This window comes from Wyeomyia smithii, chromosome 3 (genome assembly GCF_029784165.1).
Source record: "Wyeomyia smithii strain HCP4-BCI-WySm-NY-G18 chromosome 3, ASM2978416v1, whole genome shotgun sequence".
NCBI classification, from domain to species: Eukaryota; Metazoa; Arthropoda; class Insecta; order Diptera; family Culicidae; genus Wyeomyia; species Wyeomyia smithii.
In genome coordinates, this window is record NC_073696.1 from 165,229,896 (window position 1) to 165,253,994 (window position 24,099).

The 24,099-nt window shown below is 41.0% G+C and overlaps 1 protein-coding gene across 6 annotated transcripts in view; it reads right to left on the reverse strand.

Moving 5' to 3' along the window:
• LOC129730678 (3-phosphoinositide-dependent protein kinase 1) overlaps window positions 1-24,099 on the reverse strand; it is a 114,090-nt gene that overhangs the window by 54,188 nt on the left and 35,803 nt on the right. For all 6 annotated transcript variants that reach the window (XM_055690206.1, XM_055690208.1, XM_055690207.1 and 3 more), the window contains one exon: window positions 17,580-17,783. In XM_055690206.1, coding sequence (XP_055546181.1) covers window positions 17,580-17,751 — 172 coding nt within the window. In that variant the 5' untranslated portion in view covers window positions 17,752-17,783. The remainder of the gene's footprint in view (window positions 1-17,579; window positions 17,784-24,099) is intronic.

The window sequence follows — 24,099 nt, forward strand, 5'->3', positions numbered from 1 at the left end:
AAATTGTTGACCGAAACTGAGCGTAGATACTGCCAGACTGAAAAGGAGGCGCTGGCTATAGTCTGGGCAGTAGAACGTTTTCAGTTCTATTTACTAGGGAGATCGTTCGATATCCTGACTGATTGCAAAGCATTAGCGTTTTTGTTTGCAATCCGCTCCAAGCCGGGCGCGCGAATCAAACGCTGGGTTTTGAGGTTACAAACTTTTGACTATAGGGTGATACATATTGCTGGTAAAGAAAATGTAGCTGATTCTTTTTCCCGTCTAGCGGTACAAGCTCCCAAACCATTTGACGCTAATGAAGAGATAATAGTTCAAAAAGCAACTATGTCGGCTCTTGTACGGCACTTACGTGGAAAGAGATTAAAGAGGCTTCTGTGTCGGATTCTGAAATCAAAATTGGATTTCCTGCTCAATGACGTAGATAGCTTGCCAATTGAATATCGGCTGGTGAAAAATGAACTGTGTCAGTTTAAAGATGTTCTGCTCAGTGGTGATCGGATTGTAATTCCGAAATCTCTACGTACTAGAGTGCTGTCTGCTGCTCATGATGGTCACTCGGGAATAACGATGATGAAGAATCATTTAAGGTCAAACGTGTGGTGGCCGAAAATGGACGGCGATGTCGAGAGCTACGTAAAAGGCTGTAGAGGTTGTACTCTTGTAGCAGCACCGGATACACCGGAAGTAATGACTTGCAGCCAACTTCCGTCATATCGTTGGCACACATTGGCTATCGATTTCTTCGATCCATTTCCGGAAGGACAGAACCTGCTCGTGGTGATCGATTATTATTCCCGATTCATCGAGGTTTGCGAAATGGAGACTACTACAGCAACTGATGCGGTAAGAGAACTGGCAATTATGTTCGGGAGCTTTGGTATTCCGTCGTTCATAAAGGCAGATAATGCTCCTCAGTTTAGCACTGAGTGTACGGAGATAGAGGAGTTTTTTTGCAAGATTTGGACCACTGCGACCTTTATTTTGATCTTTCGTGGTATACCTCTTCTTTAGTTTAGGTACTCTTGGCAGACATATCACTATTGATGGAAGTGATCGTCGTTGTCATATCGCACCCTTTCTCCCAATCAGGCACTGAATTTTGTATGAAATGTATTACCTCATTAGGATTCGCAGATCAGACCTCAAAAGGCTCCAAAGTTCCTTTTCCAAAGGCTCTTATTCTGTGCTGTATTAGTGCACTGCAGTGGCAGAGCAAATGTTCTGCGGTTTCACATTCGAACCCGCAGAGACGACAAATTTCGTCATCTGACTGACCAATTTGTTTTAGGTGATGCTTACTTGGACAATGTCCTGTAAACAGTCCAGTAATTGTCTTGGTCCCTTTTTATTTAAACTAAGCAATTGCTGGCTTTTCTTCACGCTTAATTTTATAAAGCGTTCAGATTGGCGTAGCCCTACTGAGCATATCCAGTTCTCTTGTACAGTCCTATGTTCCCAGGTTTTCAATTCTGCTTTCAAGGCGCTTGATGACACCCCACAGAACGGCTCTGGGCCAATGAAATCGGTACATGACCCCTGTCTAGCTAACGTATCGGCTTTTTCATTGCCTTCCACTCCGCAGTGACCAGGAACCCAGTATAACCATACTTGGTTCCTTTCTGCCACTTGTTTCAGTGAAAGGATGCATTCTCATACTAGCTTAGAGGTACATGTGAAGGCTTTTAGTGCTTTAAGTGCTCATTGGCTATCAGAAAAAATGCATATGTTAGCATGCCTGTATTTCCTAGCCAAACAGACTTGTACACATTCATAAATTGCAAATATTTCGGCCTGGAACACTGTAGGTATCGAGATACTTATCCCAGGACCATTTTTACCTGCTCCGGTTGAATCACTCATTTTTGAGTCATCTGTGTAAAAGACGACAGAGCCTTGTCGGATATTCGGGCCACCTTGTTCCCAAACTTCCCGTTCGGTCTCTATGATTTTGGAAGGTATTTCGAAGTTTGCTTCTGTATTCATCCAGTCTTTGATACCTGGTATATGTTTGCTCAACTGGAAATGTTTGAGGATTGCCAGCTGGCCTGTCTGATCTCCATCAGGTACTTTTTTAAGGCGTGTTAGTCTCAATGCACTTTTTTCCGCCTCTAGTTGTACTACCTGGTGGAGTGGTAATAGATGCAGAATTGCATCTAAGGCTTTTGACGGAGCACTTTTTATTACTCCTGTAATTGCATTACAAATTAGCCTTTGCAATTTGCCAAGCTTGTTCTGCGTTGACCTTTCTTTTGTTTTAGGCCACCACAATAGCGAGGCATACGTTATTCTTGGTCTTATTATTGCCCCTGGTACAACCAATAAATCATACTTGGCCTTAGACCCCATGTTCTGCCAATAGCTTTGCTACATGTCCAGAGGGCACTCGTAGCTTTACCGATGACATATTCAATATGTGCATTCCAGCTGAGTTTCTGATCCAAAACCACTCCAAGGTGTTTGGTTTCAATGGAAAGCATAAGTATGGTTTCACCCAATTTCAGGCTATCTATGTTATACCTTCTCTTCCGGGTGAAGGAAATAATGGTTGTTTTTGAGGGGTTAACGGTCAGCCCTTCTCGTTTACACCATCCTAAAGTGCAGTTAAGAGCTAACTGCATTCTTTCCGATACTATACTGTCAAATTTTTCCCTCACAATAATAACTACATCGTCGGCGAAGCCGACTACTTCAAAACCTTGTTCAGTCAGGTTTCTAAGCAGCTGGTCTACAACCAGTGACCACAGCAAAGGCGATAAAACTCCACCTTGCGGGCATCCCTCTGTTGTTTTTCTTGTGAGGGTGGTATTTCCCAATACTGCAGTTATTTCACGACTGTTCAGCATTGTTTGAATCCATTTTGAAGTATATATATATCGAATCGATGATATCTCATTGCTGTGAGCATTGAGCGATGGGATACATTATCAAAAACTCCCTCTATGTCTAAAAACTCAGCAAGTGCGATTTCATTTGCTTCTATAGATTTGCTTAGCGGAGATGTTTTGATGTAAGTTGATTTGACGTGGTAATCAATGAGTTTTTCCATAATTTTTAACATAATGGATGTTAGACTAATTGGTCTGAAGGCTTTTGGAAGTGTTCTGTCGCGCTTCCTCGCTTTCGGTATAAAGATCACTCTCGTTTTTCTCCAATTAGTGGGTATATAATCAAGTGTTAAACTAGCCCTAAATATCTCGGTTATGAATGGAATTATTACCCTTTTACACCGTTGAAGCATTGGCAATAATCCATCCAAGCCCGGGGACTTATAGGGCTCAAATGAGTTAATTGCCCATTCCACTCTCGATTCAGTGAAGATATCGTAGGCTATATTATGCGCATTTGTGTTAGCGATAGTCGAACCAGCACATAACGCATTTGGATCCTGAATTTCTTCTTCTTGAATAGATCATGATTAAAATACCGAGATTCTGTAAAACCAAAAATTGAAAACCTGTCAAACTTTAACGAGATTCTCGGTAATGTTTTACCGGAATACTCAATAAATAATCACGGAGCTCGGAAAATTTAACTGTCGAATTATTACGAGAACTTCGGTAAAATTTACTAAAGTATGTATTTTGCGGTTTTTTCAGATAAACTCAGAATATGATTAAAACCGATTAAATATACAAATAAATTTATTAATTATTAAGTCAACTGATTCAACAAAATAGAGCATTATTGTAAACAGGACAGTTGTAATGCTTCTAGGAAATAAAGTAGCAACTACCACTCTGCAACTTCCATCCGGCGAAGCGAGTCGTTAACCTGCAAAATTGAGTGAAGAAAGAATTGAATTAATCCTTTGTCTTCAAATATTTTTTGCAGCAAAATAAAAACAAGATTTAAAAAAGTATACTCACTCAATATTTAAATTGGTCTGCAGATTTTTCCATGATAATAATCAGCCGCAAATCCTGCTCGTTTTACATCTACACCGAAACACGAACAAAACTATTAGTGAAGCACTCGTTATTTTGACAGTTCTGTTTTTCGGAATCTCGGTAAGAGCTTTTTTGTTCGACGAAATCTCGGTTAAATGATGTCAGGGTTCCGAGTTTCGGTATTTTAGTTTACTGAACTCGTAAATTCTCTATTTTACGGTTTTCTTCGGTAAACAAATTTACAGTATTCCGGTAAACACGTTCGGTTTCCGATTTCTCGGTAATTTTTTTACGAAATAACGGTAAACTAAAAAGTTTTCAAGTAGTTCGGTATTAAGTATTACCGAGAAACCATTGTGCAATTAAGTGTGTACGTTGCAGACCAAGGAAGAGATAGTAATATTGAATTAACGAAAACTTTGAAAAATAAATTTAACAAAACCTGTATAAACATCACGAAGAGAAAAATTAATTTGTTTAAATATATTCTGCAAGTAAAAATGTTTCCATCCAACATTCTGAGTTTGCTCGATACAGATTTTTAATACAGATTATTTGGCCCGAGATACAGATATACAGAAATTTTCAGAGCAAAATACAGATATAAATGTGGCAACCCTGCTTACACCGTCACTCGCGAACCAGTAACTCGAAAAACACCACTAAATTTAGCTTTATTTGCCAGCCGATGTCGGATTGCTTATGCACGTAAAAAAGCAGAGTTGCCAGGACTAATATACTACAATCCCCCCTTGGAATGAAACTTATTAAACTATAATCCGTTGGTTTATTTATTTACTTTCAATGAGGAATAAAATCGTCATATTTGCTTGGGGTCTTCCGTGTTCTCTTTATTAGTCCTTCTGTAGAAGTAGGATCCTCAGTGTCATCGTTTTCTCGAACCTGTGGATCAACCGGCTCGGTAACAGGGTCATCTGGCGAATTATCATTATCATTATCGACAACTTTGTCTAACACCTTCTTCAAATGAGCTGGGTTGCGTCTAAACTCCTTACCAGATCTTGTAAATTTGATGATTGTATCAGATCCAACTTTACTCTGCACGATGAACTCCTCGTTACTGAAATTAGTGTCCAGTTTATCACTTTTCCGCATACGTTTCGCTAGTACCGTATCGCCTTCATTTATTTTAGAGCTTTTTTTACCATCTCCATATTCTTTCCCTTTTTGTTTCACTATTGCATCACGCTCACGTACAGCACCGCCCTCGTTGAAAATCATGATTCATGGAACCTTGCTTTTGATTCCATTTCCAAACATGAGTTCTGCGGGTGATTTTCCTATTGATGAATGATTTGTCGAATGATACGTTAAGATGTAATCACGCAATTCTTTTCTCCAGTCCTGGCCCAGCTCCTGTGCAATGCGTAGTCGTTTCAGAATTGATCTATTCTGCCGCTCCACTTTGCCATTAGACTGAGGCCAGTAAGGGATAGTATTCAAAATTTTAAATCCAGTACACTTACAAACTCCTCTATCACACGAATAGCTTGGGCAGAATAAAGAAGGACGACGGTACTTTTACTGCTGATTCTCTTGAAACACTCAATGTTATGATGGAGAAACTTTTCCCAGGATAGGCTATATTATGCGCATTTGTGTTAGCGATAGTCGAACCAGCACATAACGCATTTGGATCCTGAATTTCTTCTTCTTGAATAGATCATGATCCGTTTTTACAAGAGGATCGGGCTCTTTGCAATTTGTTTTAAGAACTTTGCATAGAAATCCTGACAAATAATTTGAAACTTTCATTTTCGCGCTTCGTTCAAGTCACATTCCACTTCGTCGGTATAACAAAAAAATCTGTAAAATCTGTATTTTTGGCAATATTCTGTAATTCTGTAATACAGATTCTGTATTGCTTTTTCAGGTCAAAAAACTGTAAAATACAGAAAAATCTGTATATGTGGCATCCCTGGGTGTAAGTGATCACTAAATTGCTGCGGCAAAGATTTGGATAGTGCACAGGTAGGAAGTAGAATAAAAGTGACCGTTTGTTAGCTCCGAAAGTTGCATCCATGCTTCGATGCTAACAAACAAAAGTGACGCTAAACGGGAAGAGGCTAAAAGCTTTCAAGCTTTTTGCTTTTTTTTTTCCTACGGAAGCTAGTAAGCCGTATGGTTGTGTGGAGAAACAGTGTTGCTTTATCCACCGTAAAAGACGCATTGACACTGCATATCGATTTTCTCAGTGGCAATAATTGGGCACTACGGAATATAAATAAATAAATATATATATAAATAAATATATATATATATATATATATATATATATATATATATATATATATATATATATATATATATATATATATATATATATATATATATATATATATATATATATATATATATATATATATATATATATATATATATATATATATATATATATATATATTTTTTTTTTTTTTTCTTCACATAACATTTATTTGACACGGCACAAATACAATTTAATGTTTAACGGCGCCAATTATATCTGATGACTTAAAAACTAAAGCAAATTTTTTATCCTCGCTGCCGACTACGAGCTGAAATTAAGTCTAACTTAAAACTAGCATGGGATTTCCAATCAGTGTTTTGTTGTTCAATGGTCGTCTGATAATCGTCGAATGGCATGTATGGATTCGTTCTGCTGAGCCACGATGTCGTGAGTTGGGACAGAGGCTCGTAGTCCTTGGGTCCTGGTTCTGTTGTGCGGGGTCTGGTTGCTGGTTTTGTGCTTAAGGTTCAAACGTGTTCTTGTCGTTTTGTTGGGTGTAGACGGAGGGGAACGGGACTAGACTGGGGCGTGGATGGATTTCAGGAAAACGTATATAAGGGACATGTAGGATAGGTCACGGCTCGCCAAGACATCACGAACAGGAACAGCCGGCTGTCTACCCTCGGCCTGCAGGGAAGCTATTAATTTAGACCTGGCGTCACGGTGTACAGGGCATGACCAAACCACATGCTCTAAGTCGTGATAACCTTCACCACAGGCACAGATACCACTTTCCCCGAGCCCAACACGACGGAGAAGCGCGTCAAATCTATAGTGATTGGACATAAGCCGGGACATCACGCAAATGAAATCCCGACCTACATCCAACCCCTTGAACCACGGGTTCGTCGATACTTTGGGGATTATGGAATGTAACCACCTTCCCAATTCCCCTCTGGTCCAAGCATTTTGCCAACTGATGATCGTATTCTGACGTACAAGTGCGAAAAATTCATTAAAGGCAATTGGTCTTTCATAAATATCACCGTTTGTTGCGCCCACCTTAGCCAAAGAGTCCGCTTTCTCATTACCCGGTATCGAGCAGTGAGAAGGGACCCACGCTAAGGTAATCTGAGTAGATTTTTCGGATAAAGCACTCAGATGTTCCCGTATTTTCCCCAGGAAATACGGAGAGTGCTTAACATCTTTCATCGATCGGAGAGCCTCAATGGAACTGAGACTGTCCGTAAAGATGAAATAATGGTCCGTGGGCATTTTTTCGATAATCCCTAGGGTGTACTGAATTGCAGCTAATTCTGCGACGTAAACAGAAGCAGGATTATCGAGCTTATGGGAGACGGTTAAATTGTTATTGAAGATACCGAAGCCAGTGGACCCATCAAGAAGTGATCCGTCAGTGTAGTACATATTGTCGCAGTTGATGTTTCGATATTTATTGGAAAAAATTTTAGGGATCTGCTGCACGCGTAAATGATCCGGGATTCCACGAGTTTCTTCTATCATGGATGTATCGAAAAACACAGTAGAATCAGAAGTATTTGATAAGTCGACACGATTTGGAATATTCGAAGAAGGGTTAATATTTTGGGACATGTGATTGAAATACAATGTCATAAAACGGGTTTGAGAATTAAGTTCGATTAACCTTTCAAAATTTTCAATCACGGGACGGTTCAAGACCTCACATTTGATTAGAATACGAGAAGACAGGCTCCAGAAGCGGTTTTTCAATGGTAGTACTCCAGCTAAAACCTCCAAACTCATCGTATGGGTCGACTGCATGCAACCTAAGGCGATACGCAAACAACGATATTGTATTCGCTCCAGTTTGATCAAATGTGTGTTTGCTGCGGAGCGGAAGCAGAAACACCCGTATTCAATAACAGACAATATCGTTGTTTGGTAAAGCCTTATAAGGTCTCCTGGATGGGCTCCCCACCATTGTCCGGTTATTGTACGAAGAAAATTCACTCTTTGTTGACATTTTTTCATCAGATACCTCACGTGACAACCCCAGGTGCCTTTAGAGTCGAACCAGACACCAAGATATTTGTGTACCAAAACCTGAGAAATCGTTTTACCCATTAATTGTGTTTGAAGCTGAGCAGGTTCATGCTTCCTAGAAAAAACTACTATCTCAGTCTTCTCCGGAGAGAATTCGATACCTAGCTGTAAAGCCCAAGCAGACAAATTGTCCAAGGTATCTTGCAATGGTCCTTGCAAATCGGCAGCTTTGGCTCCTGTAACAGAGATTACACTGTCGTCTGCAAGTTGTCTTATCGTGCATGAATTTGCCAGACATTCGTCGATGTCATTTACATAAAAGTTGTAAAGAAGGGGGCTTAAACATGAGCCCTGGGGAAGACCCATGTAGCTAATGCGAAAAGTTGCCAAATCGCCATGCGTAAAATGCATGTGCTTTTCGGACAACAAGTTGTGCAAAAAATTGTTCAAAATTGGAGAAAATCCTTGTCGGTGAAGTTTACCCGAAAGAATGTCAATAGAAACGGAATCAAAAGCCCCCTTAATGTCCAAGAACGCAGACGCCATTTGTTCTTTACGAGCATACGCCAGCTGAATATCTGTTGAAAGCAACGCAAGACAATCATTCGTCCCTTTGGCACGGCGGAAGCCAAATTGAGTTTCTGATAGTAGACCATTTGATTCGACCCAGTGGTCTAAACGACGGAGTATCATTTTTTCCATCAATTTCCGGATACAGGATAGCATTGCAATCGGCCTATAAGAGTTGTGATTAGAAGCTGGTTTCCCTGGTTTTTGGATGGCGATCACCTTCACTTGCCTCCAATCCTGCGGTACAATGTTTTGCTCCAGGAACTTATTGAACAAGTTCAACAAGCGCCTCTTGGCATTGCCGGGTAGATTCTTCAACAAGTTGAATTTGATTCTATCTAATCCAGGCGCGTTATTGTTACAGGACAGGAGGGCAACTGAAAGTTCTGCCATCGTAAAAGGTGATTCTATCGCGTCGTGGCCCGGAGACGCATCGCGAACAATATTTTGCTCAGGAACAGAGTCCGGACATACTTTCCTGGCAAAATCAAATATCCACCTACTTGAAGACTCCTCGCTTTCGTTGACCGTTACGCGATTCCGCATTCTTCGGGCTGTGTTCCAAAGAGTGCTCATCGATGTCTCCCTCGACGTCTCGTTCACGAACCGACGCCAATATCCACGTTTCTTTGCTTTAGCCAAGCTTTTAAGCTTGGTATCAAGCTCCGAATACCGTAAATAGTCGCCAGGTATACCTCCCGTCTGGTAGGCCTTAAACGCGTCGGATCTTTGCGTGTAGACATCGGAGCACTCTTGGTCCCACCACGGAGTGGGAGGCCGTTCTTTGATCGTTACGCCGGGATATTTCTTCGTTTGGGCTTGCAACGCGGCGTCGAGAATCAAGCCCGCGAGGAGGTTGTATTCTTCAAGTGGTGAATGATGTTGAATCGACTCGACCGCTTTTGAAATCATTTCCTCGTATAACTTCCAATCGACATTTCGTGTGAGGTCATACGGAATGTCAATTGGTCGCATGCGAGTTGACCCGTTAGTAATTGAAATAAGAATAGGCAGATGGTCGCTACCGTGAGGATCGAGGATTACCTTCCATGTGCAATCCAACCGTAGCGACGTCGAACATAAGGATAGATCCAAAGCGCTTGGGCGCGCTGGAGGTTTCGGGATACGTGTCATTTCACCGTTGTTTAAAATAGTCATGTCGAAGTCATCGCAAAGGTTATAGATTAAAGAGGAGCGGTTATCATTGTATGGGGAACCCCAAGCCACGCCATGAGAGTTGAAGTCTCCCAAAATCAAACGTGGCGAGGGAAGAAGTTCTATTAAATCAAAGAGCAGCCGTTGCCCAACCTGTGCTCTGGGGGGAATATATATTGAGGCAATACAAAGCTCTTTACCTTGTATTGTCATTTGACATGCGACAACTTCGATGCCTGGAATCGAGGGGAGGTTAATACGATAGAAAGAATAGCACTTTTTAATCCCTAAAAGTACTCCTCCATATGGGGTGTCTCGATCAAGGCGAATAATATTAAAATCATGGAAGTTGAGATCAATATTTGAAGTAAGCCAAGTTTCACAAAGGGAAAATGCATCGCATTTGTTTTTATTTATCAAAACTTTAAACGAATCAATTTTTGGTAAAATACTTCTACAATTCCACTGTAAGACAGAGATAGAATCCTTCATATACGCAGTTGAATTAGGCATCGAAGGATACAATCGCTGCAAGGAGAGGCCATTGGGCAGTCAACTGCTTCAAAAATGATCTAACTGTTGGGAGGAATGCTGTAAGAAAAATTTTAATTGGATCGGGTACATTGAAAGTTTCAAAAATCCAGTCCACAATGTCAGAAAATTTCACTAATCCAGAGTTTGTTTCATCAACTGGGAGTGTAAAAGGAGCAACTGGGGTTTTAGATGTTCCTGGCAGTGCTGGGAACTCCTTCTGGGACTTTAAATTTGCCAGCCCAGGAGGAGTTTGCTTCGGTTTTTCCGCAGCACTGTTTGGTTTGTTTGTAACCTTCATTTCACTTTGAGAAATCTTAGGACCTTTTCTGGGAAGTTTAGGAGAGGAAACACTTTTCCTCTTTCTAGACTCCCCAGGATTGGCGTAAGATGCTCCCGCTGGTGAATCGTCAGAATCGGTTTCCTCAGAGGGCAACAGATCGAAGGGGTTCGAAGTAACGGGAGAAGTGGTAACGGTCTTCTTCAGCATGTCAGCGTAGGAACGCTTTGAACGCTCTTTGAGAGACCGTTTTATTTTATCCCTGCGCTGCATGTACACCGCACATGTCGAGAGCTCATGCAGATTTTCTCCGCAGTGAATACACTTTTCAGCGTTAACACTGCAAGAATCTTCCGCATGAGACTCCCCACACTTGCCACAACGTGCCTTATTGCAGCAGTAGGCGGCTGTATGGCCTAACTGCTTGCAATTCTGGCAGTTCATGACGCGGGGCACGTAGAGCCTCACAGGGAGACGAACCCGGTGGATCGAGACGTGGCTTGGTAGTGCAGACCCGGCGAACGTAACTCGAAACGAGTCTGACGGAGTGTATACTGTTTTGCCACCGATGATCGATGCTGACCGCAATTGCTTGCAGTCGAGCACCTTTACTTCGGGACACGTTTTGTTCTTAAAGCACCCTTTGGCACTTTGCAGTATACACTCGACGGACAGACTCGAATCGGTTATGACACCGTCGATCTCCACGTCTCGTGCGGGTATGTAAACGCGATACTCGCGTGTGAAGAGCTCAGAGCAAGCTATATCGTTGGCCTCTTTCAGGTTACCGACCACGACACGGAGCTTGTTAGGCCGGACCTTGGAAATTTCGGTCACGCCCTTGTACTCCTTCGTCAGGTCTTTAGAAATCTGCAAGAGGTTCAACTTTTTCGATTTCGGTCCTGCCTTTGGCCGAAAATAAACAGTATAGCTGCCCTGGGCTCCGTCTGGGTAAAGCCTGGGGCGAGGGGGGACTGAAGAATGAACAGGGGAGGGGGTAACAGAAGGGTCAGGGTCAGAGGGGTTCGGGGATGGTGGCGCGGGAGGCGAGGGATCTACATCCATCGCGCTATGTTTAGCGCACTAGCGCTGACAAGAACACGTACCTTTTTATTTCTCCCTTCCAGTAAGGTTGGTTGTCCGATCGTTCGAAGTAGCAGCCGTTACAGCCAGCAGCACCAATACAGCAGCACCAAACAGCCACCAGCAGCGAGCCAGGTGTGAGATCACTCCACACAGCGATACGACTCGCTGACACTGATGGCTTCTTCTTTTTCCTCGTTTGTGTCTCGTCCACTGCTGTAGCACAATCCAGCCAGCAGCCAAATCGGCTTACGCACCAGCTGGCAGTCACGATGCGAAACAGTTGCACAAAGGAACGACCTTGAACCCGGATTTATTTCACTCGACCAGGCAAACAATGCCAACACTTGTTCACACGTCTTTTGTTTTATACTCTATCGGACCGATCACCAAACACGTCCAGTACTGATGCGTGTTCGGCACAGAATGATATATATATATATATATATATATATATATATATATATATATATATATATATATATATATATTTATATATATATATATATATATATATATATATATATATATATATATATATATATATATATATATATATATATATATATATATATATATATATATATATATATATATATATATATATTTATATATATATATATATATATATATATATATATATATATATATATATATATATATATATATACATATATATATATAAACATATATATATACATATATATATATATATAAACATATATATATATATATATATATATATATATATATATATATATATATATATATAAACATATATATATATATATATATATATATATATATATATATATATATATATATATATATATATATATATTATATATATTCTTCGATCTCGGATACGCCGAAACGCAATGATAGTGACAGCGATGATGACATTAACGTTACCATAAGACCCACCCCCTCTGGTGGGGACCCGTCGGAAAGCGAAGACAGCGCAACAATAAAATGGCGTCGTTGTGTCTCCAAGGGTCAACGCCAAAGAATGAGGAAAATGCGTGCTGTCGGGTTTACTAGCGTTGAGGCTCGGTCGATAGTATTTTCGACCGGCGTTCATACGACTTCTAGCACTGCTAAGCGGTCCAGAAATGGTGAGCATGGCAGTAGTGGAGAGAAACCCGACGCGAAAAGAACAAAATCCCTTTGTCCGAGGCAGCGCGCTGGTTTATCTCTTACCAGTAATCAGGCTACTACAACTAGAATGGAGGCAGGCCGGAGTACAAACGGTGCCGCAGGAACCAGAGGCGTCCAAAGACGAGCTACAAGTTCAGCGGCCAACTCCCACTCAGATGGTCGCTCATTCAGGGATGTAGTTAGCTTGGTGAAAGTTGGGATAATTCACAGGGGATTTCCATTAAAATAAATGACAACAGCGAATCTGGACGCTGTACAAGATGCCCTTCTCCTTAGAGTCGAAGAGCAAAGGCACGAGGTGGTCAAACCGAAGTTTGCAAAATGCAGCTACATGGTTCTTTACTGTAAGGACCAAGAAACTGCCTTGTGGCTGAAGGATGTGACTCGGTCACTCGTGCCTTGGGAGAATGCTGAACTGGTTGCCTTGGACGTGAAAGACATTCCTCGTCTGGAAATCTTTCATGCATTCTTCCCCTTAAGCGCGGATTTCCGCGACGAAAGGATAAGAGGCCTCATTGAGAGCCAAAATAGTGGTATAACCACAAAAAACTGGCAAATAATAAACCGCACGAACGCAAACAGACATGCCGAATGGACGCTCTACATGGATGAAGATTCGCTGCAGATTTTAGCTAAGCGTCAATTCATGTTAAACTTCCGCTTTGGCGAAATGCAGATTCGTAAAATGAAACATCGACCACGTCAGAACTCTAAGCCGAAGGTAAAGAAGCCTGAACGTACCGATCCCACTAGTCTACCGCCCAGCGATTCGATAGCAGGACCTAGCGGTGTCAAACTGGTGGCGCCAAGACCAGCTCCTAAGGATAGAAGCGATGGCGACAGGAAAATCAGTGGAAAACGATAATAGTTCCCCACGGGAAGGAAATGCTGGCTCTGCTCCGCCTAAAAGACATGAGGAGCAGACTTAAAATAATAATGGAACCAATTAAGTTTCTACAGGTGAACCTCCATCACGCTAAAGGTGCTTCAGCTGTGTTGTGTAGGAGGTTCAAAAAGAAGGGATGAACATGGCTCTCATTCAGGAACCATGGTCCAATAAAGGCAAAATGTTCGGAATTAAATCGAACAAATGTAAGTTATTTTATGACGAGAATCAGAGTTCGCCTAGAACTGCTATTCTCGCTAATAATACACTGAAATGTTACCCTATTACAGAGTTCATCAAACGCGACATCGTAGCGGTCATGGTCGAGGTACCAACCACCAGAGGAAGGACTGAGATCGTTTTGGCCTCAGCCTACTTCCCGGGTGATGCTCCTGAGGTTCCTCCGCCTGAGATCGCAGCGTTCGTTCACTACTGTCGCAGCACTAATGGGTCGTTTATCAACTGCTGTGACGCCAATGCCCATCACACAGTGTGGGAAAGTACCGACATCAATAGAAGAGGTGAGAGTCTTTTTGATTATCTTTCATCTAACAACATTGACATATGTAACACAGGTAATAAACCGACTTTTTTAAACGCGATCAGAGAAGAAGTTTTGGATCTGACATTATGCAGCCCTGCAATTTCGGAAAAAAATCAGAACTGGCGTGTCTCGGACGAGACTTCTTTATCTGGTCATAAACACATCATCTTTGATTGGGGGGGCGGCAATTAATCATTGGCAGAATATCGCGATCCTAGGAAAACTAACTGGGATCGATATGCTAGTCACTTGAATTTTGCTGCTCCGACAAATGACAACAGAATCGGCTCAATAGAGCAACTTGAAAACTTCTCTGAAACGCTAAACAAAATGATCCTAGACGCCTACAACAGTAGCTGCCCGGTCAAAGTCTCGTCTTCAAACAGGGATGTGCCGTGGTGGAACTCAAAGTTGGAGCGTCTAAGAAAAACATCCCGAAAAAAGTTTAACGAAGCGAAACGTACTTCGGATTGGGCGCAGTACAGGAAAGCTCTTACCGAGTATAACAAAGAAATTAGAAAATCCAAGAGGAGAACGTGGATTCAAACGTGTGAAAGTATAGACAACACACCTACGGTTGCTAGACTCCACAAAACGCTGGCCAAGAATCACACTACTGTACTTGGCAGTCTGAAGCATCAGAATGGAACCTTTACGAAGACTCCCGCTGACACGCTGAATCTGATGATGGAAACCCATTTCCCGGGCTCGGCTGTATGCGAGGTTTCCGCTAATGGTGAGGTGGGAGACGACCCTCTAGAGACTCTGTAGGAATCTGAAAGAGAAGATGTCTCAACTTCTAACTTACTTGACGAAATTTTCTCGTCGACCAGAGTGGAAAATGCTGTTAGATCTTTCCAGCCTTTCAAATCTGCAGGTGTTGACGGAGTGTTTCCAGCGTTACTTCAAAAAGGTGAGGCAACTCTGATACCGTTACTAACCAAGATTTTTAAGGCCAGTTTAAGATTTAACTACATTCCATCGAAATGGAGGGCATTACGAATTATCTTCATACCAAAAACGGGAAATAGAGATAGAAATAACCCCAAATCTTTTAGACCCATAAGCTTGTCTTCGATCCTGCTGAAGACAATAGAAAAAGTACTAAAGGAATATCTATATGCAACAAACATGCTTGGATACCCTTTATCTAAATTTCAATTTGCATATCAAACAGGTACCTCTACAGTTACAGCGCTTCACACGCTGGTAACAAAAATTGAAAAAACTCTTTCGGCAAAAGAAATAGCATTATGCTCTTTTCTGGATATTGAAGGTGCCTTCGATAACACGACCTACTCTTCCATGGCAAAAGCGATGAAGAAGAGGATGTTTCACACGTGCATAGTCAACTGGATTCATACCATGCTTGCACAAAGAATAATCTCTGCTGGGGGGAACATCTATAACTGTAAGAGCCACGAAAGGATGCCCTCAAGGCGGAGTACTTTCACCACTCCTGTGGTCTCTAGTTGTGGATGACCTTCTCTGCAGCTTAGAAGATAAAGGTTTTGAAGTTGTAGGCTTCGCAGACGACATTGTCATTATGGTAAGAGGAAAATTTGACAATGTTGTCTCGGAAAGAATGCAACTTGCTTTAAACGTAACTTATCTCTGGTGTAAAAAAGAGGGTCTGAACATCAACCCGGCAAAAGTAACAATAGTACCTTTCAAAAAAAAGAGGAAACTTAACCTAATACCTCTTAAGCTTGAGGAAAGTTCTATCCAGTTTAGCGAAAGGGTTAAATTTTTAGGATAAACTCTAGCGCGAAACTTAACTGGAACGCCCATCTTGACATTGCAGTAAGCAAAGCGGTCAGTGCGTTCTGGTTATGTTCCAAAACGGTTGGTAGGAAATGGGGCCTAAGACTAAAAATGGTCAGATGGATCTACACATCCATCATACTACCGAAAATAACATACGCTTCTTTAGAGTGGTGGCCTAAAACAAAAGAGGCTACTGCAAGAACAAAGCTATCAAAGCTTCAGAGACTGGCGTGTATTGCCATAACTGGAGCAATGCGCAGCACTCCATCGAAAGCGCTGGATGCAATTCTTCACCTGCTGCCTCTGCATGAATTTGTGCAGTTAGAAGCGGAAAGGAGCGCCTTGCGGCTCAAACGTCTTAAAGAGGTCTTACCTGGTGATCTGGTTGGTCATCTGAGTATATTGCAACACTTTGAAAGAGGGCCTTTGTTGAGTATGTGCGGAGACTGGATGAAACCTTTGGACAACTACGACATTCCCTACAAGGTGCGTGAAGCATCGCGCTCCGACTGGGAGTGCGGAGTTAATATTGTCCGTCAGGGATCAACGATATTCTTCACGGACGGCTCAAAAATCGGTTCGAAAACTGGAGCGGCTATGAAAAAGCAGACGAACTGGCCAAATAGGGCTCCAACTCGCAATTTGTTGGTCCGGAACCCCTTTGCGGTATCTCAAATTGCACTATCAAAATGGAACTTAAATACTGGGAAGAGCAACGGGTGACAGCCGACTGGATGGCTGTCAGAGGGTGTCACCAGTCGGAAAGGGTAATTACGCCAAACCGGAAAATTACTAAAAACCTCCTAGAGCTCAACAAGTGGGCTCTTTGTACTTACACAGGACTAATAATTGGGCACTGCCCGAGTAAGTATCATTTAAAGAACATTGGCCGTGTTCAGGATGACACTTGTCGCCTCTGTAATATGGAAAGCAAAACCTCGGAACACCTACTATGCAGCTGCGGTGCATTATACATGAGCAGAATCAAATTTTTTAGCAAGGGCTGCTTGCAACCGTGTGAGATTTGGTCTGCCAATCCTGGTAAAGTAGTTGGCTTTATTAAGCACATTCTACCTGACTGGGAGCGTGCCGAGGCAACCGGCCATTCACTCGATCAATAGTGGGTGTCTGGTTTGCTACATGGTACGTATAATAATGGGGATATACTACAATAGTTCTATTTAATGGACGCAGTAGTCTAGATCCACTACAAATAAATAATAAAAAAAAATATTAGTCATACCTTTATCCGATTATCTTTGCTTCGGTGAAATACCAGTTACCTTTCCTATTAATACGCTTTTAATGAATGAGAGTGTAGTAGTGAGAGGATAGCGAAGAGGATTTGAGAATCAGTATCAGAAGGGATTCGTGAGACGACAAGCAAGGAATAGGACGCGTTACTACAATACTGTTTTGCACTAATTAAAACAAAATAATAAAGCGAAAACATAACAACTTACTTGCATATTCTTTTGATGTATGGATATCCTTTGCTAAATATACTACACTAAAACTGCCTTCGCCGATTAGTTTTCCAAATATAAAATCATTTGCGTTGCGCCTGGAACGATTATTGTTGACGAGTTTATCTTGTACTTGAGAGTCGCTACTCATTTTGGCAACCAATGACATCCAGAACCACGAACGTTGTTGAATGTAAGCAGCTATAATAAGGAAATATAAAAGAAAAATTTATTTTAACGGTACACAATACATTGTAAAAACTATTCAAGTAACCTCGGGAGTTTTTCAAGGCTCTCACTTGGGCCCCTTTATTTATAATATTTGTAAACGAAATTTTTTCTATTTTTAAAAATGTAAAATATCTTATTTATGCCGACAAACTTTTCTTTGAAATTAAAAATGATAATGATATAAATATTTACAATATTCTATATTTGCTAAAGAACTCGAAAAATGTAGTTCGACGGCTCCTAGCCAAAAATGACACATACCTAATTCTATCATTTGTTTAGGAGACCTCTAATCTACGATGGATGTCATTTCCTCATCATATGACGTAGGATGCAAACTTATCGACATTCAAACATAAATGGGCCGTGTAGTGCAATAATGTCATTAATTAACGACATTGATTTAATAATATAGCATGTAAATTAGTTATAAATGTAAGTTGGTTTGACGAAATGTCTTAGAAATTAGAAAAGTCTTAGAAATGCATGAAACGTTGATATCTGATATCAGATTTTGATATTTTATGCATTTCCAAGACGTTTAAACGCTTAAAGAATCGATTTGAACAATTTTATTAGTCTGCCTTTTTTATCAGTCAAAAAGTGAAACTTTGAATGCTGTGAGGTACGACTTCCAGAAGTCCGATTGACCTAAGTTTGAAAATACTAAAAAGTAAAGGTAAAATTTTACTATAAAATTTGTAGTTTTAAAAATACTGGGTAAAAAGTGTTTTTCCCTAAACAGCAGCTTTATGTAACAATAATGAATCGATTGAATGCTGTAAGCATGGCAACGAATACAACTCAAGTCTCAGTTCTGAAGCGTTGTAGTTTTTCTGATCTTAAGAAAAAAAAAATTATAAAATTGCGTTCAATCCAATAATTTTGTTACCTTCATCTTCATGAACTTCATCGATTTAATAAACTTAGTGTCGCTTCAAAAATTTGTTTACATTAGGTAACCAAAAGCGAATTGTAAAACCTTGAAGCGCTTCTCAATTTTTGATAATACGATCTAGCGGTAAATCGACCATGAGTACATGACGAAAACGTATTTGAATAAAATATCAAAATCTAAAAATCAGTAAAAATAAAGGCCACGTGGTTTGCCGCAGCCCTGCGTGGATTCTCGTGGTCTTTTAACGTGTTGAAATACATCAAGTCAGCAGTAAATAGATGTAATTTGGCAGGATGAAATCAAGTTTAAGGTGAAACCTCATTGAATCCAAAAGTGGCCGACTTCGAGTCACCACTTCGAATTTTCGAAAGCACAAGACTCGAAAATAGTTAATGCGTTCCCTGTGAAAATGCTATTTTATGTTTGCTGTGGTGAAGCAAACATAAAATAGAATTTTCAAAGGGGACGCAATGAGTATTTTCGAGTCTTGTGTTTTTGAAAATTCGAAGTGGTGACTCGAAGTCGGCCATTTCTGGATTCAATGAGGTTTCCCCTTAATGGCGATGAATACAACAAGAAATGGTTTTGGTTCGGTGACCAAGCATGGAAAGTTTCACTCATTAGCAATATTTCATGCAAATGTATTCTTTGATTCATCAGGTATCGTCCAATTATTTTCACTCGCGTACAAGTTTCCCATAGAAACACTGCTGATTGTTTTTCGCTTCTAAGTGTTTCGAATACCATAGAAGGAGGCTAAATGATTCAAACTCGATAAAATTTATTGTATCCAAGTTCACTTGCATCCAACAATATCGCGAGAATCTTTGAGAGATTATCTGCTCATAAAAGCATATCAGTCCCATATGGAAATTCTCACAATTGAGGAAATTGCAAATCAAGTTCTAATCTTGAATTTAGGGCAAATAACTATGATTTAACTAAAATTTTGTTTTATTCAACTGCATGTTTATAAGGTGGAACATTATATATTTTATATATGAACTTTAGCATGAATTCCAGGCTTGGAAATGAATGATGGGACTCGTTTGCCTTTATTTTTCCACTATATACAAAAAATAAAAGCATATCTAAGACGGCCAAGGCATTTATTATTATTCCTTATCGTGCCTGTCATGTAAACAGTTATCCAAGCGATTTGGATCATACGAATTGCAATATAGCGATTTGGTTTCAACGGATTGCGATGCATGTTATTTACCAAGAAGCAACTCTAGCTGAAAAACGAAAGCTCGTTCGACATAGAGTCTACAATGAAATTTTTGAAGAGTCGTCAATGTACAGCAAATAAAGTTCTAAAGACACACTCCTGAAAACTATGATTCCACTCATCCCAGATGCTAAGAAAAACTTCCGAAATTTCCAAGTTTCCAAAAAAAAAAATCGTTTTAACTTTCGATTTTCTTCGAAAATAAACATAAGGTTTAATCAGTTTTAATGTCTGTAGTGGATTTTCAATTGAACCATGCAAACATGACCTCTGTTTTACTTTATTTAAGTCAGTGATTTATGTGAACACTTTTCTTTTAACTGATACCTAACAAATGTAAAAATGTTTTTTTTTAGAAAATTGATAATATACTTAGGATGAGACTCGTATACCTTTATTTTCAATATGGGACAGGCAAGGTTTGGTTTTTCCAGTATTTTTCAGAACAAACCTTCAAATTTCATCGAAGCATACGAAAATTTGAACAAAATTAGATACATTGATGGCATAAACTTAAATTTGCCTAAAAGTCATATGCGACTCTTATGCTTTATGGGCAGTTATCGTAAGTGATACAAAATTATGAATCCAAACGAACGTTCGATTGCGTTCAACTGTTTGCTTACCGGAGCAAGGAGATATCATCAATGCTTACGGAAATTGTAGCATGGTGGATTAGCATGTGATATCTGAAATAATAATGGCAACACTGATTGTTTGTTATTGCTAGTGATTTTTACCTCCGTTCAGTTTACTGTGTTTTCTGATGCTAATTGATTTATTTGTTTTGCTGCTGTCGTAAATTGATATTTCTAACACCGGACCACGTAATCATAGTGATCGATTGTGAAATTTACCTCAGATTTTGTCAAATACCGGCATTCTAGATTCTGCTCAAGCAAGCGAGCGTTTCGTCGCCGACAAAATGGCTAAGAACTGTGATAAATGTGTTAAAGCTATTCGTGGCATTGAATTTGCTAAGTGTGGTGGTTTCTGTGACAATATATTTCATTTTACTTGCTGCGGAATAACCCGTCCTGTATATGAAACGATTTCATCCAATTCTTTTTGGCTCTATGATGAATGCCGCGCTACTGTGAATAATCGCTGTTTAAAAGAACTGTGCGACAATGTTCCTGCTTTGCAGGCTCTTAAGAACGAGCTGGATCAATTGAAAGAGCGAATAACAACATTGACCGGTGTGGTTGATGCAAGTGTCGCCAGCACCTCAGCCAACTTGCGTCAATTTGAAAAACAGCTGACCGAGTGCAAACCCGTTAATTCTACCAATTTGATCGACAAGACAGGCTCTACTCCGCGCGGCAATCACTACTGGCCTACAATTAGTCGCCCAGTGTCTAAGCGACGTCGCGAAGAGCAGTTTGCTGCTAACCGTGACATTGTTGTTGGAACGAACTCCAGTCTGGTGACAACAATAGCGACTTACTGTTCCTGCCGCTGAAAATAAATTCTGGATTTACTTATCAAGAATACATCCAGATGTATCATGTGAAAACATTAATGAATTAATAAAGGAATGTCTGCAATGCAACGAGCCGGCTGAGGTGGTTAGATTGATTAAAAAGGATGTTGATATAAAATCACTCCGTTTTGTCTCGTTCAAAGTGGGCATTGATTCCAAATATAAATCTACTGCTCTTTCGCCAAATACTTGGCCGATCGGAATAATGTTCAGGGAATTTGTAGATTATGGATCAAAAAACGGTCGCGATTTGGCACCTGCAACACCACTGGCGTTGACACCCGTTTATCAATAACCACGATGCAACCAACGGGGGACTCAGGGGGCCAACGGGCCCCCTCGCCAGTTAAGTATATGTATGATATTGGCTTGCAAAACATTCCGTCCCGAACGCTCGACGAAAACGGACGCAATAAGTGATTGTCTCGCTATAAAGTCGCTACTGTGTGAAGAAGAAAAGAAGCATTGCTTACTCGGTCGTGTTTTAAAGAGTGCGAAGTGCGGTGTAAAGACAAACTGATAATCCGAAGGTCATCCTGCTATTGTGCTATAGCTGTGCCGCTGCGAAGCTGCCCGTTCCAGCACCGAAAGACTCGGTGATTGTGCTATTGAAGACAACAAAGAAGAAGAGGTACGCGATTCTTTGCCACTGTACTGTTGCGCTAGTTTGAGCGCAATGGATGTGGATCCCTTAGCCCCCGATCCCCCGTCTCCAAACCCACCCGACCCTGTCCCTCCTGTTCACCCCCCCTCTGTCCCTGCTTTAGTCAATCCTCGTCCCAGGCTCTACCCAGACGGATCAACGGGTCCACTGGTTCTCTACATGAGGCCCAAACCAGGAGGAAAATCACTGAACACGTTACAAATCGCGAAAGATCTGACGTCACGATACAAGGTCGTGACCGAAATCGCAAAAGTCAGACCAAACAAGCTCCGTGTCGTGGTCAATGATCTGGATCAGGCCAACGATATAGCTCGCTCTGAGCTCTTTACACGCGAGTATCGCGTGTATGTACCTGCACGAGACGTGGAGATCGACGGTGTAATAACCGATTCGAGTCCGACTGTTGAGTGTATTCTAAAAAGCGGCGTCGGCTGCTTCAAAAAATCCACTACCGAGGCGAAAGTATTGGATGTTAAGCAATTACGGTCCATGTCGCTCGTCTCCGGTAAAAAAGTATACACTCCGTCAGACTCGTTTCGCGTTACGTTTGCCGGATCTGCACTCCCTAGCCACGTTTCTATCAACCAGGTTCGTCTGCCTGTGCGTTTGTATGTGCCCCGTGTTATGAATTGCATCAATTGGAAGCAGTTAGGCCATACAGCTGCCTACTGCTGCAATAAGGCACGGTGTGGCAAGTGTGGGGAGACTAATGCGGAAGATTCTTGCAGTGTAAACGCTGAAAAGTGTATTCACTGCGGGAAAAATCTGCATGAGCTTTCCGCATGCCCGGTGTACATGCAACGCAGAGATAAAATTAAACGGTCTCTTAAGGAGCGCTCAAAGCGTTCTTACGCTGAGATTCTTAAGAAGACCGTGACCACTTCTACCATAACATCGAACCCCTTTGATCTGTTGTCTTCAGATGAAACCGACTCTGACGAACCACTAGAGGGAACTTTTTTTGCCTGTCTTGGGGAGACTAGAAAGAGGAAAAATCTTTCCTCTCCTAAGCTTCCCAGGAAAGGACCTAAGGTTTCTCAAGATGGAATGAATAATACGAACAAATCTAAAAGTGCTGCGGAAAAGCCGAAGCAAACTCCTCCTGGGCTTGCAAATTTAAAGTCCCAGAAGGAGTTCCCAGCACTTCCTGGAACATCTAAAACCCCAGTTGTTCCATTTGCACACCCATTCATTTGGTGAATTTTTCTAACATCGTGGACTGGATTTTTGAAAACTTCAATATACCTGATCCAATTAAAAATTTCCTCACAGTACTTCTCCCAACAGTTAGATTATTTTTGAAGCAGTTGACTGCCCAATGGCCCCTCCTTGCAGCGATTGTATCCTTCGATGCCTAATTCATCTGCGTATATGAAGGATCCTATCTCTGTCTTACAGTGGAATTGTAGAAGTATTTTACCAAAAATTGATTCACTTAAAGTTTTGATAAATAAAAACAAATGCGATGCATTTTCCCTTTGTGAAACTTGGCTTACCTCAAATATTGATCTTAACTTCCATGATTTTAATATTATTCGCCTTGATCGAGACACCCCATATGGAGGAGTACTTCTAGGGATTAAAAAGTGCTATTCTTTCTATCGTATTAACCTCCCCTCGATTCCAGGCATCGAAGTTGTCGCATGTCAAATGACAATACAAGGTAAAGAGCTTTGTATTGCCTCAATATATATTCCTCCCAGAGCACAGGTTGGGCAACGGCTGCTCTTTGATTTAATAGAACTTCTTCCCTCGCCACGTTTGATTTTGGGAGACTCCAACTCTCATGGTGTGGCTTGGGGTTCCCCTTACAATGATAACCGCTCCTCTTTGATCTATAACCTTTGCGATGACTTCGACATGACTATTTTGAACAACGGTGAAATGACACGTATCCCGAAACCTCCAGCGCGCCCAAGCGCTTTGGATCTATCCTTATGTTCGACGTCGCTACGGTTGGATTGCACATGGAAGGTAATCCTCGATCCTCACGGTAGCGACCATTTGTCT